Source organism: Helianthus annuus, chromosome 15 (genome assembly GCF_002127325.2).
Source record: "Helianthus annuus cultivar XRQ/B chromosome 15, HanXRQr2.0-SUNRISE, whole genome shotgun sequence".
In the NCBI taxonomy this organism is placed as follows: domain Eukaryota; kingdom Viridiplantae; phylum Streptophyta; class Magnoliopsida; order Asterales; family Asteraceae; genus Helianthus; species Helianthus annuus.
In genome coordinates, this window is record NC_035447.2 from 25,482,630 (window position 1) to 25,503,248 (window position 20,619).

The 20,619-nt window shown below is 38.7% G+C and overlaps 1 protein-coding gene across 1 annotated transcript; it reads right to left on the reverse strand.

The window, feature by feature from the left end:
* Nucleotides 1–15,736: 15,736 nt before the first annotated feature.
* On the reverse strand, nucleotides 15,737–18,373 carry LOC118487167. Its single transcript, XM_035983738.1, has 4 exons — nucleotides 18,015–18,373; nucleotides 16,438–16,540; nucleotides 16,117–16,278; nucleotides 15,737–16,025 (listed from the first exon to the last, which is right to left on the reverse strand). The coding sequence occupies exons 1-4, from the start codon at nucleotides 18,275–18,277 to the stop codon at nucleotides 15,870–15,872; spliced, it is 684 nt and encodes a 227-aa protein (XP_035839631.1). The 5' UTR covers nucleotides 18,278–18,373; the 3' UTR covers nucleotides 15,737–15,869.
* Between the last annotated feature and the right edge of the window lie 2,246 nt (nucleotides 18,374–20,619).

The window sequence follows — 20,619 nt, forward strand, 5'->3', positions numbered from 1 at the left end:
AAACACCTTGAAGCTTTCAGCATAGATACGTCTTCGGGCAATCCGTAATGCGTATCCCCTCGAATGGTAAGAGATTCACCACTCGGAGTCTTTAAAACTATTTGCCTTTTGCCGCAAATGATTTGGGCCTGATTACGGGATAACCAGTCCATGCCTAGCACAATGTCAAAACCCGCAAGTTTGAAAGGAAGTAGAGATAAAGGAAAAGAATGGTTCCTAATGGACATTTCACATCCTTCTAGAACAGTAGAGACGGTTTCTATCGTGCCGTCTGCTAACTCTACTTCGTATTTCACGTCAAGGGTTTTGATTGGCATATTTAGTAGTTGGCAAAATTTCTGGTCTACAAAGGACTTATCAGCGCCAGAATCGAATAGTACTCTTGCAAATATATTATTTACGAGAAAAGTACCTGTAAGCACATTGTCGTCCTTAACCGCTTCCTTTGCATCCAAGCGGAAAAACTCTCGCATTTGATTTCTTAGTCTCCTCCGCCTTCTTGGCATACTTCGGGCAATTACTCTTTATATGCCCCTTTTCATTACAATTATAGCAGGTTGCATCCTTTATCTTTTTGCACTCCACTGTCTTATGATCCTTGGACTTGCATAGCCCACAGGATGGAGTCTTTTGTTGCGACTGTGAACCAGACGCAAACCTACACTTCCCGGAGTGAGGTTTCTTGCAGACCTTGCAGTGAGGTCTTCCATCAGCTTGCCCCTCCTTCTTTGCCTCCGACCCTCTCTTGCCCTCACCGTTTCCACGGTGCTTTTTCCCAGACTTTCGTGAGGTATCATCCTCACGTTTTCGCTTTTCGGCCTCCTTGCTCCTTTGTGCCCTCAGACGGACAGCATCAAGTGTAAGAGACAAGGAGAGGTCAGTAACTGACCTGAAGGTCGTCGGCCTAGAGGCCTTCACGCTGGCCTTGATCGCCGGCTCTAAGCCCCCAATGAATCGGGCAATCCTTCGAGGTTCTGGTGTCACAAGATATGGCACCAGGCGTGACATAGTGTTAAAACTTGTCAGATATGCTTGACAATCCAGGTTTGTCATCACCAGTGAGACAAAATCCGCCTCAATCTTCTCAACCTCGTGCTGAGGGCAGTAGTTTTCTTTTATGAGGGTAATAAACTCCCCCCATGACATTTTGTATAAGGCAGACTTACCTGAAGCCTGCACCAGAGCTCTCCACCACGCCAGGGCCTCGCCCTTGAATGACTGGGACACAAACTTAACCACGTCCCTCTCAGCGCACCCGCTGATGTCCACAATCGTGTCCATCTCGTCTAGCCAGGTGATACAGTCAACCGCACCTTTCTCCCCTGTAAATTCACGGGGCTTACATGATACAAAGTATTTGTAGGTGCAACCCTTAGCACTGGACGCATCAGTATATTCTCTATCGCGATGAACGCTGTGCTCAGTAGACGAATGTTTGTCGTCATCTTTCTTGGGTTCAGAGGGTGGTTTGGAGTGTGTCTTTGGTTTAGAGGGTGGTTTTGACACAGTTCTGCCTTGAGACTCAGTATGTTGACGATCAATAGCTGCCTGAACAGCATTGTCAATCAGAGCCTTCAGTTGTGCGCCTGTCAAATGCACTGACGCATTGTCATAGTCATCTTCATTTGTGTGGCTGTTCTCTCCATTGGGATCCGCCATTGTAACTTGATTCTGTTACAGAAGATAACAAAATTTTATTTAGAAGATTATTATATAATTGTCTTTTATGACAATTCGTCAACCATGGTACAGAGACCATATTTGGTTAACTTTTTATTTCATTAAATATTAGGATCTGAATATATCCTATTTTAACTATATAAATAGTATTGGCGGCATAAAGCCTAATCATGATGATGTTTTATAATGTTAGCCGAGATTTCAGAGAATCAACGGCATAGAGAGTTGAACCGTAGTTCTTTTATCTCTATCTGACAGGGAGTCATAGACCACCACTGTCTTTTGTCTTTATAAGACAATTATTATGGCCCATAGGCACTACACCTCTAATGGATGTTTTAGTATGGTTGGCCCGTAGGCACTACATCTCATACGGATGTTTTTTTTATAATACTAGCCCGTAGGCACTACATCACTAATGGATGTTTTAATAATATTGGCCCGTAGGCACTACATCACTAATGGATGTTTTAATAATATTGGCCCGTAGGCACTACATCACTAATGGATGTTTTAATATGTTGGCCCGTAGGCAATGCATCACTAATGGATGTCTTTATAATACTGGCCCGTAGGCACTACATCACTAATGGATGTTTTAATAATACTGGCCCGTAGGCACCGCATCACTAATGGATGTCTTTATAATATTGGCCCGTAGGCACTGCATCACTAATGGATGTCTTTATAATTTTTGGTCACCTTTATTGGTGATTTAACCCGCGATTTATAAATCATTTAGTTGGGTTTTGAAATCCTTAAGGGATTATTGTATAAGAATGACATGCGTGATTATAACGAATCACATCTGCCATGAATGTTAACATGCGTACAGAGGTTAACAGGGAATCAGAATCTTTTCAGTTAGGTCGTACCATCTTGACTAGATCTTAAAAGACCCCAAGCTAGGTTTCACCTTTTAAGATTCTTTATTTAGGCAGATCAATATAAAAGGAATGGTTTTGATTTATTTTTATATATATTAAAACAAAACTCATAACATACATTCCAAAATCTCAAATACAGTTACATATTGCCCTAAACGGGTCTTTCAAATAGTACATACCTCCAGAGAGGTTTTAAAATAAGTGACAAGTCCACGCAGGGACTAATATAAGATAGGTGTCCATGCAAGGACTAAAGATAAGTCCACGTAGGGACTGAAATACGATAAGTTGTCCACACAGGGACTTATTTTAAAGTAGAAATTACAGTAGTACAACTATTAAGGGCTAATGGTCACGTTTCTTCTTTTTGCCCTTTAGTAGGTTCGCCAAGCCCTTGAGAAATCCTCGGTGGCTTTTCTTCTCTTCCTCGAACTCTCTCTCCACACGATCTAGTCGATGGAGTATTTCTTCCTGTTCAGGAGGAGAGAAACGTGGTTGTGGCGCTTGATGCGGAACTGGAGGTCTGGGAGGTATTGGATACCCATGAGCTGAGTAGTCCGGTGGTCCCATGTTTCCATGTGCTCCGTCAGGGTAGCGCGCATTATATCTTGCCGACACCACATATGGGTCGCGCTCATAGCCGTAGTTGTATTGGGGTTGTGATGGTTCAAACGGGTTGTAAGCCGTTGGACCTGTGTAAGCTGGTATGGGCTGGTCATACCCAAATGGTGGCGAATTTCGTGCAGCAGGTGCGGAGTTCGCTTCTTGTATAGGACTTGAAGGTCCTTCTTCTTGTAGCGGCGGATAGTGGCTACTACTAGAGTGTCGAGGAGTGCTGAAGTGGATACCCCCTCCTCCTCGTGTAGACATACGAGCATTTGTCCTCCTACGCCTCGGCGGATCAGGTATTACTGGTTGTGCCTGTGGCGGAGGTGGTGGCGTAACTGCCTCATAGCGTGAATCCTCAGAGGGATCCTGTGGATGTCTCGGTTGTTGAGATGTCTGTCGAGATGGTGTGTAGTACCACTCATGTCGGTCAAACATCGTTTGGAAACTGTCAGGTCCTTGATAGGGCGTTCCATGGAAGGATGACCCATCAGAAACTTCTATCGGATGCGTGGGCGTACCACGAGCTGGTTCAGTTGGATCCTCATCTTCCTCCATGGGATCTTCCGAAAAGTGGTCTTGTGGCCCTAGTGGAACAAAACCTGAAGGTTCCTGTATGTAGTCAGCCGGATTGAACTGACCTATGTAGTAGGGAGTAGGGTCGTCATAATTCCGGTGCGAAACCGAACGTTGTAGAGGTATGAAGGAAGGTTGTGGGTTATTGGGATCATTTTCTGAATCTGGCCCAAAGGAGTGCCGGTAGGATGGCGTCGAGCTGTGCGAAGTGGAATGCCTCGCGGGTTCGTAAAGATCTCTTCGTCGTTGTGGCTCTTCGCTCCTTGTCATCGAAGGATGTCTTGTACCAGATGGTCCAGCTTCGGTATCGTGATGTGTCACGATTTCTCCTCGGCCTCTTCGTCCCCTTCCTCTTCCTCGGAATATAACAGGTGGCATTTTCCTGCTCCAAAACTCATTAAAAATCGAAATGAAAGTAAAGACAAAAAGGAGTATTAATCCGAATTTGTCCTAAGTTCTTGTCTAAACTCAAGTATGTGCAATTGTGTCATTGAGATTAAACACAATAGGATAGTGTTTAATTCACTCAATGTTGGCTCTGATACCAACCTGTCACACCCCTATTTCCACGTGTCTCACCGGTGGGCCCGGTGGGGGATTACCGTGACGATGTTGGCAACAATATAGTTAAACCACACAATTATATAATGCACAGCGGAAGCATAAGATAAATATATATTTCAACCTCTGGTGATCATATCAATGTATTACAGAAGTTGAATATCCACAGTGGATCGTAAATAAAGATAAAGTATTGTTCCATCAGATACTGCAATCAAGCTTGCGAGACTTATCACGACGCTAGGGAGCTAATACCAGCCAATTTACGTTAGGTACCTGCACTTAATCTTTTGGGGAAAATACGTCAGTTTACACTGGTAAATACATTCAACTGACACATTTGAAAATGTTTATTAAAATTGATTTGAATGCACAAGGCACAAACTCTTTTATAACTTGGGAAAATTCATAATGATCTTGTGAACGTTTTACATGTTCTTTTATGCGTTCAGTAGCCCGGGTCGTGCCGGGTTAAAGATTTATAGACACACCACGTTTGCGTAAAACCGTAGTATAAAAACCAACGGCTACGTCTTTTAATTTTTAATGTCGACACTTTATACCGGGTGTACGCCTACACCGGGATGTCGATGGTCGTGGCCATTTCGTAAAATGATGCCAAGGATATCCGGGACAACGGTCATTAAACCCCCCAAAGGCTTATAAGCAACAAAACTGTTTAAATGAGCCGATCATATTTAATCAATTAACCACCTAAGCGATGGAATTATATAATGCTCAATCAAGCGGTATTAATATACCGTAACCCAAGCCCATATAGGGGAAATAAGTTAAAGTATTTACCTTTGCAAGTATAAATCCTTAATTTAGATCAAGTCACCGATAGCTTTTACTGGGGCTCCTAATCTGGAACGAAGGTTTTAATTAACCTCTTAGAATCCTAACGGTCCTTATATTAGCCGTAGCTTAAACCGGTTGATTCCGATACATAGTTATGGTTAATTCGCACGAAAAGGCGAAAACCGAGAATGGAGTATAATTTGGACCCAACAAGTTCAGAGACTTGTTTTATATGGGTTTATAGTTCGTACTCTGGATTTTGGGGTTCAAATAATATAATTTGACCCATATCGGCTATTGCACGAAAACTAGTTCCATGAGCCGTACCGTGTGCGCAAATAGGCGAAACGGTTAACTATGAGAGTCGTACGCTTATTTCCTAAGTTAATATGCCTTAAATGTGTTGTGGTATCAGTAGGATACCTTCCGTGACGCCCGTAACGAGTTTAAGTTAATATTATGCCCCGTAGGGGCTTTTCGGTCATTTTAAAGACTTTAAAAGGGCTCTTCGAGTTCTACAGGAAATCTGAGTTTCCCGAACAGCTTATAAAGCTTAAAATACTTTATTTATTATTTAAAACCAGTAGCAACTGGAATCGGGTCAAAAGACCTTGTAGAACTCCCGTTTTGGCCCAAAAGGGCATATTCGGTATTTACCGAACCGTAGCCATAACCGCAGGTTATGAGCAAGGTAAAAATTATTAAAAATCTTTAAAATTCCCAAAATATTATTTTACCACAGTGGGTAAAAGTTTTGGTGACGAAAACTTGGGTTAGATGGGCGTTATGCTAATTGCGCCGTTAATTACAAACTTTCTTAAAAGTGTGCCTTTTAGCATAACTCTCATTCTAGACCTCGGATTGACGTGAAACTTTAAGGACATGCTTATAATTAAATAAGCAAGGTTTTGGTCCGTTCACGTGTCTGAAATACTCGTTTTAATTTTAAAAAGGCCGTTACGGTCAACTTTTAGGCGAATGACGGAAATACGTAAAAGACTCGGATAACTCATGAACCGACCACAGAGGTTTATACCAACATGTGACCTGGTCCTAAGAGAGTCCTAAGGTATATTTATACCTCACTAAAACGGGTCAGAACTGAAGTCAAAGCAAAAGTCAAACTTTTGCGACATTCGGCTCCGAACCGGTTCAATATAGCAAATGATCGATTCAAACGAGCGCAAACAAGTTTACATGCTTATTATCATGTTTTATGATTGTCAAAACAGGTTCCATAACATATACATTACAGATTATGCATAAATCGCTAAAATAGCTTTCTGTTGACTTTTTAACCGCACGTTTGACTCGACATTTGACATAGTTAGAGTGGTGATCAGGGGGAACCATTTTAGAGGTTTATTACCCACATAAATACCAACTCATAACCACTTTTGATTCGTCATAAGACTGAACCATTACTGATTTATTGTAAAGTCAAACCGTAGTTACGACGGTTTGGTTTTTAGCTAAATACTAAGCAAATGTGGAACCACAAAGGTTGAATTACTTACAGAAGCTTAAGAGAAGACTTAAGAACACAGGGGAATGCTTTAGAGCTCTTGGAATGATCAGATGAGTGAGTTTTGAATGTGATGAATGTTGTGAGCACAATGGTGCTATTTATAGCCAAGAACAAGGCCTAAAATCATTACACAACATGCTACTACTGATCATGATGATGGGTAGGTGTCCCCTGAGTGATATGGGTAAATTGTAGGGTGCCCATGCCTCATTGATTGAGGTTTGATCGTTCAAATGGTCCAAAGGCCAAGTAGTTACAACAATTCTGCATCTGGGCACTTTACGCGACCCGCATGGGAGTTCCCATGCACTTTAACGCGGGTCGCCTAAAGTTTAAATATTAGGCGTGTTATTTAGGAGGCTCGCGGCCCGCTTACACTTAAGCCTAACCTTCACGCGGGTCGCGAGAAGTCTGTTTTTCAGATTTTTAAAATCTTTTGTCATGATTATCAGAATCCGGTAATTAATAACGAAATCTTTCGTAATGATTTACCTGACCTTTCGGTTTTGAAGGGGTAACTTTGCGGTTTGGCCCTCGGTTATTTACCGATAGGGGCCTCGTGTTATTTACCCGCATTATTAAGTCCCCGGTTTATTTATTAATTATATTGGAAAGCCTTAACTTTCACTGTTGACGCTTTTAACCCTTCTTCTACGAATTCGATCGTAACTTTCTCGTTTCATATCGAAACTTCGCGAAATTCATATATATTATTTTAGTGAGTGTATAATACCGTTACAAAGTCTTTGGAACGTTAAAGGGTCACTCAGAGGTATTATTAAACATGTTGACACAGTTAACCCCTGTAGTTTGTAATCTCTCACTTTCTTTCGCGTTTTGTTTTTGTACGATCTAAAATTTATTCGTTTGAAGGTTTAAGCATTATTTAGGGATACTATACAGTATATTTACCCTTGTTGACATTTATAACCCTCGAATTTATATACTTTCAAGGTTTGTCAAAATTAGTCCTTTATTTATTATAGATGCCACGTGTAAACAAATGACACGTGTTAACACATCATTGGACACAAAAATTCGAGGTGTTACATCTAGCTACGCAAATGGTAGCTACGGAAGAGCCACGACTAAGTCATCACACAGATGAGCGAAGCTACTTCAAGGAAAACTGATTCCCATTGAAGCGTGAAGGAAAGTGGCTACAAAACAAGTGCGAACGAGATTTCCAATCATCTAGATAGATCTCGTCGAGCAACAAGCGAACGAATAGTGGTAACAAGTCTGCTTATGACTTTGTTTACCCGCTTGTGAGCTGGATAGAATAAACAATGGCGGGCATAACCATGCCTATGACCATGTTTATTTGACCATTATCTAGATTCAAATTGTTCAACCAAACACGGCCAACAATGACGCAAGTACCCCGCATTGTTCGACCAAACATGGGCAACAATGCAAAGGAACGAGGTAACCGCAAAGGACGTGCGGTTACTTGAGAGCTAATTGGAAGAACATGAACACCCCACAAAGTAGGGATCATCATTACATGTCCAATTGCTGAACATAGAGCATGAGCAAAGCAACTCAGAGCATTGCATCAGCTACCGCAAAGATTACAACTAGAGTTGCGGCTGCGGATATCTTCCGTCACCGTTACAAAGGTTGGTTCGAAGCCTACTCTTTTCTTCATTCACCACCTCAAAGGTTGGTTCGAAGTTTGTGGACATCTTCAGCCACGATCTTAGAGGTTGGTTCGACACACCAACAGGTGGCACCCAACCCTGATGACATCAGAAACAGGTAGCCCATGCTACCAGATCAAAACCCTAGGCTGAGAATTTCGCATCAGACGAAACTTGCTCACCGGTACGGAAGAGGCGTCACACGACTCTACCAGATCCCCGGCTTGATTTTCTAGAAGCAGGAGCCATCTACATGGCCTAGAATCTTCTACAACATACGCACTACCTTCTAGACACCATAGTCCAGTACTCCTCCCACATGCAACTTGCATACGGAAACAACACTAGACTGGGGGGACTTGAAGGGGTATGGTCCCAGATCTCGCGTCAGCATAACCGCGAGTGACCATTACCCTTATCAAAACCCCCACTAGCTAAAGACTTATATGTGTCAGTGCGGGCACGCACGAACACAGAGGTCGAATCCAATCTGCCCAATGATGGAAGAGGACTTACCTGGAATATGAGAACGGTATAACAATGCGGCATGGCACCGCATCTAGTGTATGAAAACGGTGTACGCATAGCGATGCGGCCTAGCACCGCATCCTGTGAACACTTCTATCAATACAAGGGATCTGGATAACAGCAAAGTCACCACAAGTGGCGATGCGGCCTGGCACCGCATCCTACAGTCTTTGCCAGAAGGACAACGCGGGAACAACGACAGTTACCGCAGGTAGCGATGCGGCGCGACACCGCATCCTGCCCACGAGGCAAGTGGGACTGACACCACAGTGCAAGTGGCACCAATGACAGTCGCCTGTCAGGCCATACGTAAGCGATAGACTGACACTGCAGTAGGACGTGGCTTCACCTCCACGACTGACAAGCATGACACACCTGCATAAGGGCTGCACGTCGTCAGTCTGTCCATTCAACTCCTCCTTCACTCCTCGGCTATAAATACCGACCCCAAACCAGGTTTGAGGCATCTCTTCACAACTCTCTCACTACTACTACGATCACACTTTGCTTCCCAAGCAAATTACTGATTCTCACGCCGGAGAGGGGTAACAAGGAGCACCCCCCCCCCCACCCTATCCTCCTTGTTACGAGTCACGGCTTGTTTCCTTGTGCAGGAGATCAACCGGCGGACGATCCGGCCAGCGATCCTCGAGAGGAAAGGATTAACCGTTCTTGACGAGACCAATGTGTTAACCCTGCCCGGTTAACCATTGTTTCATCATAGGCTAACGTAACTAATTTACCATTTGATATATTTACATGTTTTGAAAGCTCAAAAAGACTAAAAAAACAAATAATAACTATATGATTACATTTATTGTACATAACAACAGTTACTTGCGTAAGATGATGATGGTACCATCAACAATTACTTTCATCACCTAACAGTATTATAGATTATCTTTCCATCCTTCCAAATTTGGCCCCTCAAGTATGATTTTTAAGTTAAAGTTTTAGCGTGCATCTTAACTAGGTTCATCCTCCTAGTTACTATTTGTAGTATTTTAACAAATATTCATCCTCTAATTTTATACTACATAAATACACATTTAAAAATGTACATAAATAAATTTGGGGTGTTACAAGCTCGAGTCCAGTCAAGCTCAGGCTCGGCCCGGCTCGTTTACACCCCTATACCCCACTTTAAATTCTTTACATTTCTCAATGGGTGTCGTTTTCATTCTTGTTGGGTTAATCCCAAGCCCAGAAATATTAATTAGTTAGTCAAGCTTCAATAACAATTTATTAAAAATCAGTTTTGAAAGAAAAAGATAATAAGACAAAATAGTTAGTAGTTAAGATTATAAATAAAATAAAAAGAAAGAAATAATAAAATAAAGAGTACAGATATATGAATGAGGAATGAAATGTGAAAGGCATTTTAGAATGAGAGTTAAATTTAGAAAACTTTAGTTAAATTATGGGACCGGAGATGAGAGCTTCTTGTGAATGCTCTAAGGTGAGATAGTTTGAGCCCACCGTAAATGATATCTCAACAAGTCATGTGAAATAAAGAAATATATAAACAAGAACATAAAAGAATTAAAATTTGCTTTTATCAGATGAATTTATTAAACAAGTATTTATAAGCTAAAAAATAACAATCCTAAAAGTATCACAAGGTGTTTAACATTTTAACTCACTAAAAAATATGAAAAATAAAGAAAAAGGCTCAAGCTCACTATAAAATGGCTGGCATGACATATGACAAATTAAAGCTATTAAAAATGAGTGTAAAACTCTTATAAACAGATTGTCCTAAGCTGCTGCAGAAATACACAAAAACATAGACCACATGCACCATGCCTTCCTTACATACCACCTCAAGCTGCCACCTGGATCGGCCCGTTTGACCTGAACCCGCTGCCCTTGCCACGGCTTCCCCTTCCACGCCCACGCCCTGCAAAACTCATCAAGATAACATGCTCAGGTCAAAACATTGGGTCAAATTGGCCCGACCCATAAACACGTTTTTTGTTCCTTTTTAGAGTGACTTGCATTTTGAGTCCATGTGGTTTGTCCAAAGTTACGGCAGGAGTCCTTAAGTTTGAAACAATACAATAAAAATCCTAGCTTTTGAAACTATGCGCGTGTCAAGCCCATTTTAAAGGGTGTTAAATTTTTAAGAAAATGACTATTTTACCCCTGTTTGCACCATCTAAACAAATTACAGAAAAATGCAACCCAAATCAACCCATTCTATTAGTAAATAAGTTGATACTCTGAACTCAATAACAATGGCATGGAAGTACCTTCGAAGTTCGAATAGGGTGCAACCTCGATATGAAATGTTACACTTAGCAGTTTTTATAATGTTATAAGGTGAGAATGTAGCAGTACCTCTCTCCTGTTGCATGGTGTATGTTGATTATATCCTCCATCATACCGATCATCCGCATAAGCACCATTAGTCTCGTAACCTCCCCTTACACGGCCTCTGAAATTATGGCCTCGTCCTCGGCCCCTATCCCTTGTGAAGTCACGTGGTGCATCCCACCCTGCATCCTCATATTCTCCTGTTGGATAACCAATTAACCATTCCATGTGAATATACCATAATCAAGAAGAAACCGCAAATTGAACTCGAAGAGTACTAGAGGTGGGAATTTCATATAGAGGACACCGATAGTCCCATTGTCCCTATGGTTTTCCAAAATTTTGGATTTGGTCCCTAGCTTTCCAAAGGTACATGGATGGTCTCGGTGGTTTGCACTTTGTAACGCACTTGGTCCCCAACTTTTGCCAAAAGTACACAAATAGTCCCTGTGGTTTGCATTTTGTAACGCATTTAGTCCATAACTTGGACCTCCTGTCAGATTAGTTGGTTGGAGACTAAACATGTTACAAAGTGCAAACCACATGGACCATCCATGTACTTTTGAAAAGGTAGGGACCAAATCCAAAATTTTGAAAAACCACAGGGACTATCCGTGTCTTTAGTAAACAAGTTGAAACTCCCAAACTCAATACCAATGACATGAAAGTGTCTTCATATCTAACAGGTCAATGGGTAGAAACTAGAAATCATACATATAGTTGACTAAATAGAAAAGTGTTGAGAGTAACATAAAGTATATTGTTAATGCATACAAACTACTAAATCGATTCATTAAAAAAGGATTAATATTGAAATAACATATATTTCATAGTTATATTTAGTACATTATTTAAAAAAAAAATATGTTCTAAAACTAGATAAAAAAAATCCAGGTCAGACTACTTAAAGTCTGGTTATGCAACACGGTTTACACAAGACCATAATTAAAGTCAACTAGTCTTAAGCCACGTGCGTTGGGACGGGGGCGTAAAACTGTACCAAGTAGCACCAACGTCATCTGACCGCTATCACCGAAACATGACTAAGCGAATAAAAGCAGTTGTTTAGGGTTAAACATGTCATTACCAATGATGTGGTGTCAAAGGAGAAAAAATAGGGTAAATAATGAAAACTAAAAAAACTTTATTAAAGTTGAGGGGCTAAATATGTCATTATCAAAGTTGAGAGGCCAAAGAAGAAAAGTTTGTAAAAGTACAAATAGTTAAGCGTGTGTGAAGGGGTATGGTCTCAAATCTCACACCATGCTTGGCCGCGAGTGACCATCACCCAACTCAATACCCCTATCGATAAGGATTCGTCTGTGTTCGTGCGGGCACACCCAAACCCAGTTTGCTTTCCCACTCGGGATAAGATGAGAAGACTCGTGTTTTCATCACAACAAGTGATGTGGTAGCCACTGCGGTTACTGCACATGGCGATGCAGTCCAGACCCGCATCCTATTGTCAACACAAGTGGAACTGACACTTTGACTTAAGTGTCCAAACCAGTAAGTGGCCTGTCCGGGTACTGACAGTGGTCAGCTGCCCAGCCCAAACTAAGAGAACTATGAAATAGTGAACCCAAACTAGAGAACTAAAATTTTCTCAAGAACCCATTCCTTCATGAACTAATCTTTAGCAAACATAACTCCCCGAACTATCACCATGAACTATTATTGTGAACAGCAAACTTGCCGTGGAGTTTGATCCACGCTAACTGGTGGTTTGCTATTAATTTAATGGTTTTGTAAATAATTAGATAAAATTATTATTATTTTTTACAAATTTAGATAGCTTAACTTGAATGAGTTTTTGATGTTTCACTTCTGTCCACGAGTGATGTTAGGATCTCAGTTTGATACTTGCAAATAAATACTAATAGAGAACAATAAAATTCATAAGTAGGAAGATATTATCAACAATTGTTTTTCATTAATTCAAATGATTCAAATCATCATCATCATCATACTCGGTAAATCCCACCAATAAGCAAAGATAAGATAGGGTCTGAGGAGGGTAAGATGTAGACAGCCTTACCTCTACCCGGTAGGAATAGAGAGACTGCTTCCAGTGAGACCCCCGGCTCGATGGTAGTTTTGTATCAAGCCTTGGACATAAGGCACATAACACTCGGCAATTAAGACAAAGGTCAATTAGTGCATGTACTCCCTTGTCTTTCGGCTATCAACGTCACCGCATGATGCATGATTAACCATCCCCCTCTTTTAACATTTTTTCACGAAATTAGTAAAATAACGTAAAAATTAGAGCACTTTCACTTTTGCCCCCGAGCACCCACACATATATACATTATATGCGCATACCGCAAGCGGGGCGTAAATATATATGTATGTATATTTTACATATTTTACATAATAATTCTACAATCCTCCCTCAGCCTGATCACTCACAAACATAAAATATATATGTATGTATAAGTATGAGAAAGATATAGCTCGTGGGCTGAAAGATGTAGTACCTTAGAAGCTTGTGAACTCAACAAGTTAGGTCAGCAGTTTAGTGGATTGTGTTATAGAGAGAGAATGTGATTCTAAAGAGAGAGTTATATTGTAGATGGAGAGAGTAAATGGTTGGTGTTAACCCTTTATTTGTAGATAGAAGAATCCTAACCCATTAAGAGTGAGAGCCTCCGGGCACCCACGTCATTACTACCATACTCTTAAAGACATTTTAGGGTAGAGTAAACTGCTAAAATCATCCCTAAGGTTTGACTCAAATTGCTAGATCAGTCCAAAATCAACTTTTTTTTTGCTAAAACAGTGCTTGAGCCTAGTTTCTATTGCTATTTCAGTCCAATAAATTAACACCGTTAGAACCTCCGTTAATGAATGGGTAAAACTGCTAAATTCGTCCCTGAGGTTTGATTCAAGTTGCTAGATCAGTCCAAAATCAAGTTTTTTGAATTTGTTAATTATAAACTTATTTAGGTATATAATTTTTCTAGACTTGCATTAATTTTTTGAATTTGTTAATTATAAACTTATGTAGATTATAAACTTATTTAGGTATATAATTTTTCTAGACTTGCATTAATTTTTTGAATTTGTTAATTATAAACTTATGTAGATTATAAACTTATTTAGGTATATAAATCATTAATATCACAAGATTATAAATTTATTTAAGGCGGGTCCAGTTATATTTATGTTCGTTGAATAAATCATTAATATCACAAGAGAAAAAAATGGTAAATGACAGGTTCTTAATGCATCAATACTTGTACCAAATGCATTATATATTTTCTTAAATGTCTTAAAATTTAAGATAAATTACAAGTCTACCCTAAATATATAATTTAAATTTGTGTTTAGTTATAAAAATATAAACAGAATGTAGCTCTTTTGGAGAGCGCAATTTTATTTGACCTGTGTTAACACTGGTTTGACCCGAACCCGTTTTGACTCAAACCAAAATAATCCTTTTTATGAGACTTGTTCTGGCACGACATGTTGTCCGACCTCACCTGAATGATAAGTATTATTAAATAAGAAACCACTTAATTAAGTAGAAAAAATGAATAAAAGAACTTTATAATACAAATATTAAATTAAAATAATTGATAAATATTAAACATTAAATATTAAGATTTAAATAAAAAAAATTAAAATTTTGTTAATTTCTTAATATTTAAATTTACATATAATGTTTGTATTTTTCATAACTAAATATTGTTTAAATTAACTGTTGTCTTATTTAAATCCTTAAATAAATACTAAATATTTACATGGTAACAGCAACAACATCAAAATAAAATCAGTATTTAAGTTGGGCCGGTTAAATTACGCTCTTCAAAAAAGCTACATTTATATTTTTAAAACTAATTTTATTTAAATTAAATTAAGTATTATCTTATTTAAATACTTAAGTATATAATTAGTAAACATTTAATGATAACAATAATAATAATAATAATAATCAAAATAACTAACAAATAATTTTTCAAAATAACTAACAAAAGGATTTTTTCTCTTGTGATATTAATGATTTATATACCTAAATAAGTTTATAATCTAAATAAGTTTATAATTAACAAATTCAAAAATTATGCAAATCTAGAAAAATTATATACCTAAATAAGTTTATAATATAAATAAGTTTATAATTAACAAATTCAAAAAATTAATGCAAGTCTAGAAAAATTATATACCTAAATAAGTTTATAATTAACAAATTCAAAAAACTTGATTTTGGACTGATCTAGCAACTTGAATCAAACCCCAGGGACGAATTTAGCAGTTTTACCCATTCATTAACGGAGGTTCTAACGGTGTTAATTTATTGGACTGAAATAGCAACAGAAACTAGGCTCAGAGACTGTTTTAGCAAAAAAAAGGTTGATTTTAGACTGATCTAGCAATTTGAGTCAAACCACATGGACGATTTTAGCAGTTTACTCTTTTAGGGTACTTTGGTTCTGAATTCATATCATGATCCATAACCTATAGTAATCTTTTGTTTACAAGATTCAATTATACACTCCACATGTTTGATGAAATATCTAGATGAATATTATGCACTATAATGGATATAAATTAAATGTGTAGATCATGTTTAAATACCATAATTAATTAATTTAGAAGCCATTACATGCAAGTAGAAATTTGTAGGTCAATTAGAAGACTTGTTCATATGTTATAAATGTTTATTCATATACAGCGACACCGAAAACCTGAGCACAAACATAGTTTTAAACAAAAGGCAACAAGATGAAGACGAGTCCATCAGAAGACACTCAACGGATACCGTCGTTGTTTGTTAGTAAGGGGGTCAATGATTTTTCTCCATCCATCGTAGTCGATTGCATCATCACTGACGGGTAGCAAAAAGCCGTTAACAAAGAAAAATGGCGTGCCATACACCCCTCTTGAACAACCATACTGCAAAAACGAAACAAAACAAAACAATTCATGATACAAGACTACTAAAGATGTCGATATACAACTTAGAAAGCAAGGTGGGTTGATTTACCTTAAATGATACCCTAGTTTTGGTACCAGTCTTCGAGTCAGCAAATCCAGACTTAATGGCAGATTGCATGGAGTTCCCAAGAGCGTTTGATGCGAACCCTATAACTTGATCAAGAACGGCCTCTCTAGACATTTTTAAGGTTTGTGCATTGTAAAACCGCTCCTGTTTGTTTGTCAACAAACACACGATCAATGTAGAAACGTATTGAATTAGTCATGATTATAGAACATGTATGCTTAATTAAATAAAACGAAAATAAATGGCAAATTGTGTAATGTGCTATAATTGACAAAAATATTAAATGAAGATATGGGGTGTAACCTGATGCACAAAAAAAGCTTCCATCAAGTGGTATGTAGCTGAAGTATTTATCTCATTGACAACATGCAAAGCTCGGGAAGTAACAAAAGCGTTGTCATGGTATCTGCAACACAAAATTTATGGTAATTTGTCAATCGATAGGAACCAAACACAAAACTAGACGATAAAGCTATAGTAGGTAGATAACGATGCATTTCTCTCAATATTAGCGGAGTTAAGATTTGTAGTCTACTTTTTATATTTATTTTTATTCCACATGCGTTGTAAGGTTGTATCGCATAACATGATACCACACACTATGTTAACAAAACTACCAACACATGGACCACGTGCAATCCTACATATGCACCGACCACGTGTTGGGTTGCGGACCACTAATTTTCTTTTTAGTTACATCTACTACTCCATTCACTTTCTTTTATTTATGTGACAGCGATATACGAAGTGAAACCCTAATTTACTACTACACATAATCGAAGAAAAAAGTGATAAAAAAGATGTGGGTTTATGGTGTGTGGACCAGGTTTAGCTTGGTCTCCAAGCAAAGTAAACATTTAATCAAGAACAATCACTTTATATTTTATGAACCCACCAAATCCATCTGCTTTAAAAAGTTGCTTAGTATATTGTAATATAAGCTTTAATAGTTGTACCTTTGACAACTAACTTTCTTGTGTTGTTTACTTCTAAGCTTTACAAAAGTATCTTTAGAAGAAAGTTCAATATGGTACTTTAGAAGTGCAAGGTGAGTCAACCCATGTCATATGTGTTAACTCTTGATCGTCAAACATGAACTCTATGGCATAAACGAGGAACTAATACTTAGAAGCAAATTTAATAGACATAAATTAAAATTTAATAATATTAAATTATTTTCTTTCAAAATTTACAATAATAAATATTGAAAGATCAATAAAAAAAGTTAGATGACCCAGGTAAAATCGATGGGAAAAAGGTCACCACCGTCTGCGAACATAGATGACGCTCGGACCTGGTCTGCCACGAATACTCATTGCGACAAAACCCTGGGTCAACCCTGACCTTTTTATATAAAATCCTATTTGGTTTGCAACCAAGAGGGTGTTCGGGATTGTTTATTTTAAGCTCCTTATGACTTATTAACTTTTTGAAAAATTAAAAAGTTGTTTGGGATTGCTTAGGTTGTGGGAGGATAAATTAATAAGTTACAATGTCATGACTTATTAACTTAAAGTTATAAGAAGGTAAAATAAAATATCCCAAACACCCTCTAAGAGTTTCATCTAAGACTGGTGGGTGTGGGTGTGGGGGTGGGCGTGGGCAAGAAGCGTTTTTTTGGCCCTTTAACGCCAAGTGCTCCATCCTGGGTTGGCATTTTGTTGGGCGTTGCCCGATTGGCGTGACAATAGTGATGATAGTGCTTGACGTGGGGCGCTGACCTAGGTGATGTGTTCTTTGGGTGTGGACTGATAAAGCTCACACATGCCACGCGTCAATACCCCAACCAAGCCCTCTACACCCATAGTCTAAGAACTTTAAGAGTTACCGGTCTGATTTAGAAAAAAAAACTATCTCCAGTAATGAGAGAGAATTCTTACGGTAGTGGGAACGGGTGAACGATGAGAGAGACGAGGTCGGGACCGTAATGATCGATCGCTTGTTTAAGCGGCGGCCAGGCGTCTCTGCTATCGGGGCAGACTGGGTCGAAAAAAGCCTCGACCAACACGGTGTCCATGGACGCCGTGTGTTTCCCGTACACGAATCCATCGTACCTCGCTGGAACTATAGACTGCGACCGGACTAAAACCGCCGTGAAGACTAAAAACAGCAGCAAAGTCACCGGAATTATGGTTTTTGACATGGTGGTGGTTGTTAGCGGTGGAGAGATGGGGACAAAGTGGTGATGATGTGTTGGAGTATATATATGCGTTGTACTTGTATATATTAACGCCCACGTGTTATTCCACTCAACTACCTAATTTTATTGATTTTGTGGGCGTCCTAGTAACGCACAAAAGTTATCTCAATCGATAAAATCGGATAAAAATACAAAAGTAGTTAGTTTTGGGATGTGACGTGAGCGGTCAATCTATGATTTATTCAGTAAAAATTCAATATAAGAGTTACGTGATTAAACATGTAGTTGACACGATTCCGTGTGACAACTGTAATTTGTTGGTAATTTTAGTGTTATCAACGGATTTTGGTGATATTGGATTAACTTGTCGACCAAGTTAATCTTATTAAATATTAAACGAGTTAGGAGATGCGGGAGTGCATGCTCGTTTTAATTTAATAAGGTTTAGCGTTTTATCGGTTTCTACTTTCAATTATATAAATATATTTTAATCATGGGCCTGATCATACACATGTTATCAATTTTATGTGTTGGGCTGAAAATGATATATGTTTGTTTTATTAAAACAATACACAACTATGATAATGAGTGGGCCACTGGTAATGGATCCATTGGTTTTGGCCTTTTGGGGTGTTTTGTTTCAAAACAAGAAATCCATAAGAATTGGTGGGGGGACGCACACTATCAGTAGAGAAAAAGAAAAAACGGTTTTCCTTGGTCGAAGATTACGAACAGAAAGGGTACGGGATTTGTACTTCTCATCAAAAATCAAATTCGTTCTTGACGACTCTTGGTCTTATCCGATCAAATCTTTGAGTGTACCATCAAATGTTTGATCTGAAAGTGTATCACGATTCCAAGAGAATCCAAGTCGTTTCAGTTTTATTTTCGGTGCCAATTCTCATCTTTAATCGGCTCTGCATATCGTGTAAGTTCTAACAAAGATCAAACATTTCGGTTACTTGTTTATTTTCTGAAATCTAACTGCGAATTGCATCCGTTTTTTTAAATGTATTTTCTGAATCTAATTGCCAATTGCACCCGATTATTTGAAACGGCAACAGATCTAAGTGATCTTGTGTTTTAAATCTTGAAATTGGGTTCATGTATTTGCGAACTTTTCAACAAAGGAAAAGAAAATTAATAATAATAATCTAGTGATCACATATTATAATATATGGTGTTTTGGCTTTTTGGTGGTGAATTTCACAATTACCTAGTAACTTGTAAGTGATGATACTTATTAAATCATCCGTGAGTTTGGTATGGGACTATATGTCGACCTTTAGCCTTCAGGATATAGACTTATCTATATGCGATTTTATAGAAAGAATTGGGTCTGGTTGATTTGTGAAGGGATTCACGGTTCGGCTAACTAGTACGAATTTGTTAGTTTTGAATTTCAATTAACAATTGAATTCGGGTTCTTGTGGATTTGCAAATTCCTAAATAAGAAATATTTGTATGGTGCTTTTCGGTCGTATTCAATCGAGACGAAAAGAAGAAGCTATTTCAGCGTTCATGGCTGAATCGGATAATAGTCGGTTGCGTGCTTTGATGGTTTAGTGATGACGGACAGCCTCGATTTTGTTTGAAATGTCGGCCTTGATCGGGGATGTTGTCAGTTAATCTTGGTTCGACTATAACTAGATAGGAAAAGATAAGAAAGTGATTGATGTCATGGTTTCTCTTCTGCTCGAAGGGAGGACACAGTGAGCCTCGCGGCTGGCACGACGGACATCGAAACCGGGTTCGACAACCCCACGAAAATCAATGACACAACAAGTGCCGGTTATTTCTTTTTCTCGCTGAATCGGACCTGCGCATGGGATCTTTCTCGCGTGATCGAGCATATACACATAGGCTTGCGTATATGTGTTCCTCATTCACTAAATACATGGCATGGACATAAGTTGTTTGGGTTTCTCTAAATGGGAGTCATCGATGGTTGCATATATATGTGTGTGTCTACATACAGATACATATCTTTTTGGTCTATATATAACCCATGGGATGAATCTGCATGTGCAGAGACATACTTCTATTTATCTATATCTCTCACACATATAAGATGTGTGTCTATGTGGTGCATGAGGACATACATGGGTGTACGTTGTGATCATTGAAGGTTCTTTTACACCACATATAAGTAGCGATTTGATATTTGGTCGTTTGGCACATGGGATTTTTGTGTTCTGTTTGGTAACCGAAGTGAAACCAAAAAATGACACCTTGTGTCGTAAATAACGAGCAGAAGAAAAACCCGTGGAGTGTTGTAATTAGCAAGAGGAAATCAAAGAAGGGAAACACGCGGTCTTACAATCATTGAGCGTTTAATGGGTTAT

What these genes read in the sequence shown, in the direction of transcription:
- LOC118487167 (XM_035983738.1), bottom strand. Translation starts at nt 18,277, where the DNA reads ATGTCAAAAACCATAATTCCGGTGACTTTGCTGCTGTTTTTAGTCTTC. An exon ending in GTTCACCCGTTCCCACTACC is followed by an intron (nt 16,541 to 18,014) that starts GTAAGAATTCTC and finishes TTTGTGTTGCAG; the next exon opens with ATACCATGACAACGCTTTTG. An exon ending in AAACTAGGGTATCATTTAAG is followed by an intron (nt 16,026 to 16,116) that starts GTAAATCAACCC and finishes TCGTTTTTGCAG; the next exon opens with TATGGTTGTTCAAGAGGGGT.